The sequence below is a fragment of the Coenobita brevimanus genome, chromosome 29 (genome assembly GCF_032717465.1).
Source record: "Coenobita brevimanus isolate Jiangsu-jjx chromosome 29, ASM3271746v2, whole genome shotgun sequence".
NCBI classification, from domain to species: domain Eukaryota; kingdom Metazoa; phylum Arthropoda; class Malacostraca; order Decapoda; family Coenobitidae; genus Coenobita; species Coenobita brevimanus.
Window position 1 is genome coordinate 8,863,086 of NC_136982.1, and position 12,045 is coordinate 8,875,130.

Below are 12,045 nucleotides of genomic sequence, written 5' to 3' on the forward strand. Positions count from 1 at the left end.
CGAAGATGTACAGATTAGCCTGGGAGGAAGGTAGAGTCCCGGAGGATTGGAAGTCGGGTATAATTATTCCCTTTTACAAATGGAGAGGGGGGAAAAAAGAAGTGTGTGGTAATCATAGGGGCATTTGTCTACTTAGTGTCATAGGAAAAGTATGTGGTAGGATACTTACTCCTCGAGTTAAGGAAATAACAGGATTTGGTTGGAGAAGAACAGGGAGATTTTAGGAAGGGAAAAGGTTGTGTAGATCAGATACTCATCCTTATGTCTTAAGTGTAAAAGTTTCTATAGAAGAGAAAGAAGCTGTAGGCGGCCTTCATTGATTTGGAGAAAGCATGTGACAGGGTGGATTGATAAGGAATGTGGAAAAGATTAAGGATTATGGAATGAATGGGAAGTTGTTGAATGCCGTGAAGAGTATGTATGAGGGTGCTAAAGCTGCAGTATGGGAGGATAGTAAACTGAGCGAATTTTTCTATCTGGATGTTCAATTCAAACAGGGATGTGTCATGTCCCCATTGCTCTTCAGTCTGTATGTGGATGGGGTTATAAAAGAGATACAAGGTAGGACAGTGGATGCTGGGGCGACCCTAATAAGAGAGGGCAGTGTTTCGAAACTCCTTGTACTGTTATTTGCAGATAGTACTTTATTGTTAAGTGAAGCCGAAGGGGAACTGAAAAGCTTGGTGAATGAGTTTGGTAGTGTGTGTAAGAAACGGAATCTAAAGGCAAATGTAGGAAAGAGTAAAGTTATGGTCTTTAAGAGAGGTAAAGCCATTGAATGTACAGTGAGGCTGGATCAGGAGGAAATGAAAGATGTCTGTGCTTTTAAGCACTTGGGTAGTGTGATGAGTAAGGGTGGAAGTTTACTGGGTGATGTGCTTGAAAGGGTACAACAGGGGAGAAAGGTTGCTGGTTCTTTAAAAACAGTGGTAAGGAACAAGGAAGGGAGCATGGAAGTGAAAAAGTCACTGCATGATTGTATTGTGATACTAGCTCTAACGTATAAAGGTGAAGCTTGGAACGTATGAAGGTGAAGCTTGGACCTTGTTGGAAGGACACAGATCAAGAGTGAGAGCAGTGTAAATGAGTTATCTGAGAAGAGCATTTGGAGTTGCATGGAGAGACAGACTGACAAACGAGAAGTGAAGGAGCTCTGTAGTGTGGATGTGGATGTGATAGAAAGCGTTAGGAGAAACACATTGGATGTGGTTGGCCATGTGGAAAAGATGGAGAGCGAGAGACTGACAAGGAGTGTGTATGCGAGTGAGGTAGAGGGGGGGAGAGGGAGGCTGAGGCCTAGGATGAGATGAAAGAATGGAGTGGAGAGGTATGTGAGAGAGAGGGGTGTGAGCTGGGAGCGGGGCAGTGAAATGGCATTGGACTGGGGGACATGGAGGCGATTTGTTTGAGGCTACCCCTGACGGGATTGAGGCGCTTGGCAATAGATAGATAAACTCTTATTTTGTTATGTATTTACGCCAGATTCTTTCGTTCTCTTTCCCTCTTTCCTCGATAACTCTTTAGGTTGTTCTTTCATCCATCTTTTGCAGTACGTTAAGTGTCGTTGGAAGTTCTTTCTTTTCGTTTTCTTCAGCAACTCGTACGTTGCTTTACATCTTTCTGTTCTTACTATTTGTCAATAGTTTGTTACATTTAGTTTCTGTTTTCGTCTTTCTTAAACAGATCGGTACGTTGTTTTTTTCATAATTTCTCTCTTTCGGCAATGATTTTGTACGCTCAGTTTGTTCGTTCTTTGTTTTTTTCTTTATCAGGTAACTAAATACGTTCTATTTCTTCTGTCTCCTATATTGTCAATAAATTTTTACGTCCAGTATCTGTTTCTTTTCGTTTCCTTTTTTTTTCAGATCGCATTTCTTCCCCTTCCTCTCTGGCATCCTTGACCTTCGATTTCCTCTATTTTTCATTCTTTTCTCCATTTTCTTCAGAATGTTATTACTCTCAGTTTCTTATTTACCATGTTTCGCCCTTCCCAGCGATAATTTCAATTCTATTTCCTTTCTAATTTCTCCTTCGGCTTCTCTTTCTTTTACATTCTTTGTTTCTCCGGCCAGTCATTTAATCTCCTTTCCTCCTCTCCTTCCTCTTCCTTTGTTTTATTTTTATTTTTCCATTCTTCCACTGTTTTTCATTCTATACCCTCTTTGTGTTCCCGAAACATCTCTGGACGCATTTCTCTCTCTCTCTCTCTCTCTCACACACACACACACACACACACACACACACACACACACACACACACACACACACACACACACACACACACATACACACACACACGCAACTTAACAACCACACCCTTCAGCAACCACACGCTCATCCACCTAATATGCCATGATCCTGGACTTTTGTGTGTGTGTGTGTGTGTGTGTGTGTGTGTGTGTGTGTGTGTGTGTGTGTGCAGCCAAAACTGGGAAAAGGCGTATGGTGAAACTTGGCAGGATGGTTGGAACTGGTTCCCAGATGGGTCAGTTTCAATTTGATGTCTACTGATATTTTTCAGAAGAGGTTCTTTGCTCCCTAATACTGTACAGGTAATTGTCCCCACGGGTGTTACAAAACACGCACGTGAAAAAGGTGGCGGGGCGTTTCCATGGAATTCCATGCATCTCTGAAAAGAGAGAGAGAGAGAGAGAGAGAGGGAGAGTTGTACATCTGCCGTCCTATGTCTATTACTTCACTGATGCTGCAGAGACGATTAAAATCAGCAGAAAATGGTGGCGGTGGTGGTGATGGTGGTGATGGGAACTGTGATGATGGTGGTGGAGATGGTGGTGGTAGTGGGAGTGGTGGTAGTCGTGATGGCAGTAGCTGTGGTGATGATGGTGATGGTTGTCATGGGGTTTTTATGTATATGCAATATTAAAGAATATTATTCAATAATCTTGAGAGCAGGACAATGAATTGTCTTGTGAAAATCAAGCAATGATTACTTTATGCCGGCTTACTTCGCCGATTCTCTAAGGACGAGAATTTATAAACTTTCTCAACAGTACACAGCAGAGACTAATTATTCACACGTGCTGTTTATTAGTACTGTTGGCCTCTGGAGAAAGTGACTCCACCCCTGACAATCAATAACTAATGCTATTAATGATAAACAAGTTCTTGCTGATGCAATTAACTCCTAGATGGCACAACGGATTTGAGTTAATACAAAAGGACTGGCCTAAGTACCAGTTATGAATAGCAAAGCGTTTATGCAAGGTAGGAGCTGAAACTAGAATAAGCTTATGGAGAAATAAAACACGAGTTTACATTAAGCTCAAGAAAAAGAACTGTTAAATTTATTGATTACAAAGAAATAAATTTACATTACATTTCAAAATGAATTCAAAATAAGGAGATCGCACTCACTCACTCACTCAGAAGCTAACTCTTAAACCTATGAACATCGAAAAGAAATACTGGTCAGAAAAGTGGACTAAACGGATGATTGGGCGTCGTTATTGAGGAAGGACACTGCACATGCTGAGTCTCTCGCCAATCATGCTAGGTGGGAATATGGCGGAGGCGGGAACTAGGCGTCGTTGCTGAGGAAGGATGCTGCCACACACACTACCTGCTTCCACGGCGCTAAAATCTTGAGTGACTTCAAGTCGTGAGAGAGAGGCAAGTGTCGAGCTGCACTTGCTAATGGCTAGAATGAGTGAAACACACCCATAACAAAGTACTCAGCGGAGGTGCTAAAGTCGCGCACAAAGACGATCATTTATGACACAGTGAAAAATTGTTCTGAAAACACTCCCAATCGGGTGAATACATGGCGGTTAAACTGAGCGATAAATACTGGGATTCCACTAGAATTCGCGGTTTCCCATCAAAGTTAATGTCACGAGTTTATTCAAATACTTAATCGCGCTGACTCAGGACATTATGCCCCATCAAAAATGATTTTTTTTTTTTTCAGGAAAAAAAAAATCAATATACATACATAAAAATCCTAACTCAGTCACACAAGATTCACACTGTGGTGTGTGTGTGCTATCCTGCTACAGGAGATAGTCACAGTCGCCACTGAGCAAAAAAAAACTCGTATTTACGTTAATAGAAGCAAGCTTGAGGGAAAAACTCCGTGACGACTGTGAAAAATCCTGTACTCAGGTCAAACTGAGCAAAAAGTTCGCTACATTTACATTAACAACTAATTGTTATGTAGCGTGATGTATGTAATACACAGTGTAGATGTGACAGTTGTGGTGTAACTGTACCTACATGGAAAATTACATAATCCAAATCAATAATAAATGATGATGACGAGGCAGAAGAGAAGAGGCAGCAGCATGCGTCAGGGACAATCAGCTGTTCTGCACGGCAATGCTGCACCTGCCAGCTGCACCTGCGAAAGGAATCAAGATGGAGCATCAAAAGTGTCATTTCTCTCTCTCTGCCTAGCAATCAGTACTTATGTCATTATTAACCAGGAAACGTAGTCTTAGGATTCACAAATCTCTCAGGACCCTTATAGTTTACTGGTTAACGGTTATTAACTAGGAAACGTGCCAGTTCTTGAATTGCTCAAATCTCTTAGAACGGGCAGTTTATTGTTAACCTAACATTTTTAACCAGGAAACATGCCCGTTCTTGAATTGCTCAAATCTCTTAGAATGGGCGCAGTTTACTGGTCAACCTAACTCTACACTGCTGAGAATCCCTACGCAATCTCGGGCAGGTCACATTTTAACACCCACCGTGGGTGTGAACACTCATGTGGATATTGTGCATTATCCAGGAATCCTCTGCGAGGCCCACAGCTCAAGACGTTCCACAAAGTAATTCATACACAGCCTCAGACTGTCTCTGCGGGGTTCTTGAACTTCCCCCTTAACTTATGGTATACATGTATATACAAGTCCTGGACGTAACGTGTCCTGTGGGACCAATGGGCAAGATGTCAGCTGTTACTGGTACACTTTTAACTGGGAACCAGGCTGGTCCTTGGATTACTCAAATCTCTGAGGACGACTATCTTACGGAACCCAGCATACAACAGTTGCCCGTGTTAGCAGTAAGCAGGCGAGACATCAGGTCTGCACCTACTTCACCACTGCCCTGTCTCTCAACTGACTCAGAGATTATGGGTGTGGTTTCAAACAGCGCAGGAAGGACATGTCCCTGATTAGTGGTACATTGACACACATTGCAGGAGCGCACAAAACTATCTATTTCTCGTCCCATCCCTGGCCAGAAAAAGTCAGCTCGGATATGGCCCTGAGTCTTCCTTTTGCCCATGTGACCTCCTGAGGCTGAACAATGACCCCATTCTAACACTGCTTGGTGGTACTTTGTGGGAGTGAAACTGCAGTCGAACCTCGCCCTGGGGTGTTCGTGACTCATGGTACAGCCGTCCTTGTTTACGAAGGAACTTGGCTTGACCTCCCCGTGAATACTTTATCACTCTACCCTTTTGTTTCTTCCGCACGGCAGCAAGTGTTGGGTCAGAATGTTGTTCTTGAACAACAACTTGGCTACACATCAGATCTTGCGGCGATTCAGTGGTCACCGGGGTGACACAGTTCGGAGTCTCAGTGATGGCTCGTGTTACTGCAGCCGAAGTCTTCAGTGCAACTATACTTGGCACCCAGAATATTGCCTATGATCAGGTCAAATAAAGGTTCTGGAATGACAACTACGAGTGTCGTACCAGTGTAAAATGGAGATGCCACCTGGATACATGCCTCAGGGAACAATCTCACTGATCCATCAATAAGGTTAGCGTGGATCTGTCGACCTGTGTACTCCTCAGGCCGAACTAGACTCTGCCTGACAGAGCAACTGAGGACCCATTGTCTCTCAGGACCTTCACAGGAATGTCTCCCACAAACCCTGGCTGAACAAGGAAGGCACTGTCACCTGTGGGAGGGCCTGTGGAGGATGCAGCTAGCCAATGATTAGGCTGCTGAATAAATGATGTGGCAAACATGGTGCCCTGTGAACTAGATACCTGAGGGGTCGTACTCACTGCCTGGGGAGATGGAGCATTGGCCATCTGTGGAGGGGGGTTCACTGTTGCTGTGGGACTAGAGAACTGTGGGGGAGTACCTGTACTGGTAGGGACGTGACCACCATGCTGCTGCTGAGGAATGAAGGCTGCATTTGCATCCTGCCTCCGATACACTGGTGCTGAAGACAGTCCCAACAGTCGGTTGCGTGGCTGATACTGTTGCTGGTTAGGGTACCTGTTGTACCCCTTCCACTCAGGCTTCTGGGTGTTTTGCCCCTGGTCCTTCCTCTGCGGTTTTGGACCTTGGCCATTATTTTGAAAACGGCCTTGTTGCTGGGGTTCAGTCTGAGATGGTTTCCCAGATTTATCAGGTTTCCTGTTCCAGGTATGCTTCATGCGAGTTTGATACCCGTATGCAGTAAAGAATGCTTCAGCCTTCTTCACCATTTGGCTGGTGTCTCTTACCTGGCAGATCTTAAGCTGAGCCATAAGTTCAGTAGGCCATGACTTTTCTAGCTGTGTGCGCAGGATAAGGTCAATTATCCCCTCATGCGTGGAAGGAGTTTCATCTTTCTCCATCCACTCATCTAAGTAAGCAGTAAGCCAGTCAAGAAACTGAACAGCAGTCTCTTTTTCCTGTAAACGCACCCTCATGAACTGACTCTTGGCGTCGCCAACTGTGAGACCGTACGCTTTGACGAGTGCGGCCTTCATCATCTCATACGTGAGATTGTCTCCACGAATTCTGTGGAGAATATCGAGGGCAGGGGCCTCAAACAGGCTAAGAAACTGAAGCCACTTAGCTGCATCATCCAGCTGGTACAGTTGAGCCATGTCTTCAAAATGAGTTATGTATGGCTCGATTCGCTCACCTTCCTTGTATGGGGGAAGCTTGATGTGTGGGGTCGCCATAATATGGGTAGGGATAGCACTCGTGGAGATTGGGCCAGCTGGACTAGATGTGTCTGAAACCATGAAATCTCACTTGAGCTTCAACATTTCAAATTCATGTTTTTCGCGTGCTTCTCACTCCGCACATTCATGTTCTCGTTCTCTCTCTCATTCCTCACGCTGTTCTCGCTCATGTTCTAACTCAAGTTCGCGTTGTTTTCGCTCATGTTCTAACTCGAGTTAGCGTTGTTTTCGCTCGTGTTCGCGCTGTTCTCGCTCGTATTTGCACTCCTTTTCACATTCCTCATGCTGAATTCAACGCTCTTCACGAGCATCATTCTCGTGTTGCTGTTCGTAATTAAACCGAGAGAGGACAAAGTTCTTTATTTTCTCCAGGTCTGTAAGCCACATATTTTTGGCTTCCTGTACATAGACTCTGGTAGACATGATGCTAACTCAGTCTAAGTAAACTAGCGACTCAGTACTGACTGCAATTTGCAAAGAAAGATGCCAATAATCAAGAATAAAGAATATAGGCACAGGTTAGTGGTGACCAGTTTTTATCTAATTAAACTGGTAAAGGAAGAAAATTAAACAAACAACTGACTGCAAAAACTATTATGTATTAAAAAAACTGAATCAATAATCACCAGTGAGTTAGTGCCTATAGACTTTCATGATAAATACCTAAGTATGAACAAGTGAGTATTATCTCGTGAATAACTTTAGAGGTAGGAGTTAATATCCTGGAATGAGGTCACCAAATGTCACAGGGTTTTTATTAACCCGTCTCGTCCCGAGGTTTTCCGCACCTCCGACATCCCCCAATTCCGAGGTATTTTCGAAAAATTATTTTTTGGATAAAACCTCCACTTTTGGTGAGAAACATCGAAAATTCACAGAGAAATCGCTCACCTAAGGTTTAAAATACTCAATCCAGGTAGGAGTTCCTCCTTACCTGACTAGGTTTTCTAACAGGCTGGCACCAAAGAAAACGAGTTCTATGGGAGGGTAACTATTTCACACAACTCATAAACGGTATTTATTTATTTACTTGATACGAATTTATATGTAGTATGAGAGTATATAGGTTTTCAAGCAGTAATATAGGCATTATAAGCATTGTTTCACTCACTAACTAATCACCATACCTGACCTTTTTTTGCCACATTACCTGATCATTATTTCTGACTGTTTCTTCTTCTAATGCTATGTAAACTTTGTCCTCCACATTGTCATCGAGTGGGGAATCACTCTGGCCCTGAATATCTTTACTGGCCAAGTCACTGGTAACAGGTGAAATGCCGAGACAATGGCGTGGGGGGGGGGAGGTTATGCAGTGTAAGGCATTGTCCCTGCTTGGCATCTTGTAGAGGAATAGAGGAAGGTGTCCCGTGTAAATGTATGAAAAATCACGCGCAAAAATTGAAAATTGTGCAAATTAGGGACCTTGCAATTGCACGACGTACCAGTACGTCGCCGGGACTGGCAAATGCAAAATGTTGCAACGTACCCATATGTCGACGGGACGGGGCGGGTTAATATGCAATATTAATGAATATTATTCAATAATCTTGAGAGCAGGACAATGAATTGTCTTGTGAAAATCAAGCAATGATTACTTTATGCCGGCTTACTTTGCCGATTCTCTAAGGACGAGAATTTATAAACATTCTCATCAGTACACAGCAGAGACTAATTATTCACATGTTCTGTTTATTAGTATTGTTGGCCTCTGGAGAAAGTGACTCCACCCCTGACAATCAATAACTAATGCTATTAATGATAAATAAGTTCTTGCTGATGCATTTAACTCCTAGATGGCACAACAGATTTGAGTTAATACAAAAGGACTGGCGTAAGTACCAGTTACGAATAGCAAAGCGTTTATGCAAGCTAGGAGCTGCAACAAGAATAAGCTTATGGAGAAATAAAACACGAGTTTACATTACATTAAGCTCAAGAAAAAGAACTGTTAAATATATTGATTACAAAGAAATAAATTTACATTACATTTCAAAATGAATTCAGAATAAGGAGATCGCACTCACTCTCACTCAGAAGCTAACTCTTAAACCTAGGAAACGCGAAAAGAAATACTGGTCAGAAAAGTGGACTAAGTGGATGACTGGGCGTCGTTACTGAGGAAGGACACTGGACACGCTGAGCCTCTCACCAATCACGCTAGGTGGGAATACGGCAGAGGCAGGAACTAGGCGTCGTTGCTGAGGAAGGATGCTGCCACACACACTACCTGCTTCCACGGCGCTAAAATCTTGAGTGACTTCAAGTCGTGAGAGAGAGGCAAGTGTCGAGCCACACTTGCTAATGGCTAGAATGAGCGAATCACACCCATAACAAAGTACTCAGCGGAGGTGCTAAAGTTGCACACAAAGACGATCATTTATGACACAGTGCAAAATTGTTCTGAAAACACTCCTGATCGGGTGAATACATGGCGGTTAAACTGAGCGATAATTACTGGGATTCCACCAGAATTCGCGTTTTCCCACCAAAGTTAATGTCACGAGTTTATTCAAATAATCGCGCCAACCCGCGACAGTGGTGTAGCTGTGATGTTGATGGTCGTGGTGGTAGCTGTGGTGATAATGGTGATGGTGGTAGCTATGGTGATGATGGTAGTGATGATAGCTTACCTGGTGGTGGTGGTGGTGGTGACTATGGTGGTGTCGGTAGCTGTGATGATCATGGGGTTGATGATGGTGGCTGTTCAGAAGAGGCTGTTATTTAGGCAAGTGCTTTGTGAACCTGATAAGGCTACTGAATACTTGCTCCAGTGTGAAGAGTGATTGAGAGATGGCTTTTGTACGAGTTAAACACTCGTCTATCGACACCAACTCTTCAACGTCCCCACACGCCAACACATCCATATCGCTCACTTATTCCTTTCATCTGCACACTTATCCATGCTGTTGTAACCCTTGCATAAACATTCTGACTCAGCAAACCTAGCAGTCACCTACAAACACTCAGCACTTACCACACTGACACTGATAGATAAAGTATCTCATTTTATAGCTTCACACATTCGTCCACTGTTGCCAGAACGCACACAGGCAAGCCCGTACGTGAATATACATACAAACATACATACATCCTGGTTCATTTGTACTGTCAGTGTCTATAGTCGTTCTATTTTATGAAGGCAGTTTGGGTGGGATGCTCTGGGACCTCACACTGTTAGCTCTGTTGTCACCGCTGCCGACACACGTGTAATTATTTGTGTTCACCTCTCTCTCTCTCTCGCTCTCACTCTCCTATTTTAAGCTAGTAACTACTTATAAATGAATTTTAAACACTCTGTATAGATGTAATTCAATAAAAAAGCTGTAGTATAGTATAAATCTCATAAGACTTGTCAGCGTTGCCTTTGAGACGTTGTCTGGTGGTGACACGAGGGACAGCCCTGCGTGAGTGGGTCATACTCGGTCAGTCTTCCGCCATGGAAGCTATTAAAAAAAAAAAAAAAACGCACCTATAGACTTTTACCTCAGGGGTGGTGTGGAAAAAAAGTCGAAAACAAGAGAAAAAATTAAGAAAATACAATTAGTAGTAGTTAATATATAATATGAGAGAGAGAGAGAGAGAGAGAGAGAGAGAGAGAGAGAGAGAGAGCGCACGTGTGTAGCGACGATGTGGCAACAGAGCTAACAGAGTGAGGTCCCAGAGGGCCCGACCCAAACTGCCTTGATAAAATAGAACGACTGTAGGGTATGTACTGTACATTCGCTTGGGATTCATATGAAATTACTGCAAAGCACCACCTGAGGCTCACATGCATTACCATTTGCACACACACACACACACACACACACACACACACACACACACACACACACACCTATCTATTTATCTATCTAAACAATTGTCAAGCTCTGTTTGCATGTGTTTATCTGTCCGTGTGTTCGTTTCTTTCACGAGAGCGGTAATACATATCGACCTAATTCTTTTTCCATTAGGTCGGGGTGAGCCCAGGAAGTGTCTGAAAAATAGCAGACAAAAATTTAGGCGATTGCACGCGACGCAGCGTCGCGGAGTTGTCGGAAAATGCAACACCCGGCATTGTGAAAATATATGTATATACAGTATATTTTTACTTTTTAAAAATCAGAATTGGTCATTGTAGGTTTAATAACGGTATGGAAACAAGTATAGTCGTATTTCCAAACATTTTATGATCGTGTTGTTATTTGTTAGTCCTGAAAATTTTTGCAAGCAAGCACTAGTTTTCCTATAATATACATAAAATGTGTATGTATGTATGTATGTACGTACATGGTGATTATTTACTCTGAGATCCTTAAGTAATTTCACTATTATTACTAATAAATCACAATGTGAATTTCGGTAAATACCTTCAACAATTTATTACTGTTTGTCCATTACTAGACCATGTTTTAAAATTGGTATCACTGAGTGTTTAAATATGATTTAAGCCAGTGTTCCAAACTGCGAGTTTTGGTTGGCTTGAATGTCTGCCTTTTCTATTTATCTATCTATCTCTTGCCAGACGCCTTAATCCCGTAAGGGGTGTCCACAAACAAATCGCCTCTATGTCGCCCTGTCCCCTGCCATTTCACTGCCCTGCTCACACACCCCTCTCTCATATACCTCTACACTCCATCCCTCAGTCTCATCCTTGTCTTCCACTTCCCTCTCCACCCCTCCACCTCACTCACACACTCTCACCTCGTCAGTCTCTCACTCTCCTTCCTCTCCACGTGGCCAAACCACACCAGTGTTTCCCCTAATGTTTCCTATCGCATCCACATCCACACCACAAAGCTCGTTCACTTCCTCATTTGTCAGTCTGTCTCTCCATGTGACTCCACATGCTCCTCTCAAATAACTCATTGCCATTGCTCTCACTCTTGACTTCTGTCCCTTCAGCAAAGTCTAAACTTCATTTCCATACGTTAGAGTTGGTATTACATTACTGTCATGTAGTAACATTTTCACTTCCATGCCCACTTCCCTGTCTCTTATCACTGCTTTCAAGGATCCGGCAACCTTTCTTCCTTGTTGTACCCTTTCAAGCACTTCACCCTGTAAACTTCCATTCTACCCAAGTTTATTAAATGCACTCACATTTTCCATTTACTCGTCATCCAGCCTCACTGTACTTTCACTGACTTCATTTCTTTCGAAGACCATAACTTTACCCTTCCCAG

General features: G+C 43.1%; 1 protein-coding gene across 1 annotated transcript in view; it reads left to right on the top strand.

Annotated features, from left to right (window-relative positions):
- The first annotated feature begins 2,460 nt into the window (after window positions 1–2,460).
- The window catches only part of LOC145394919 (advanced glycosylation end product-specific receptor-like), a 263,707-nt gene continuing 254,122 nt past the window's right edge, over window positions 2,461–12,045 (top strand). The window contains exon 1 of the mRNA XM_080268669.1: window positions 2,461–2,485. Within this exon, the coding sequence (XP_080124795.1) occupies window positions 2,461–2,485 (25 nt within the window). The remainder of the gene's footprint in view (window positions 2,486–12,045) is intronic.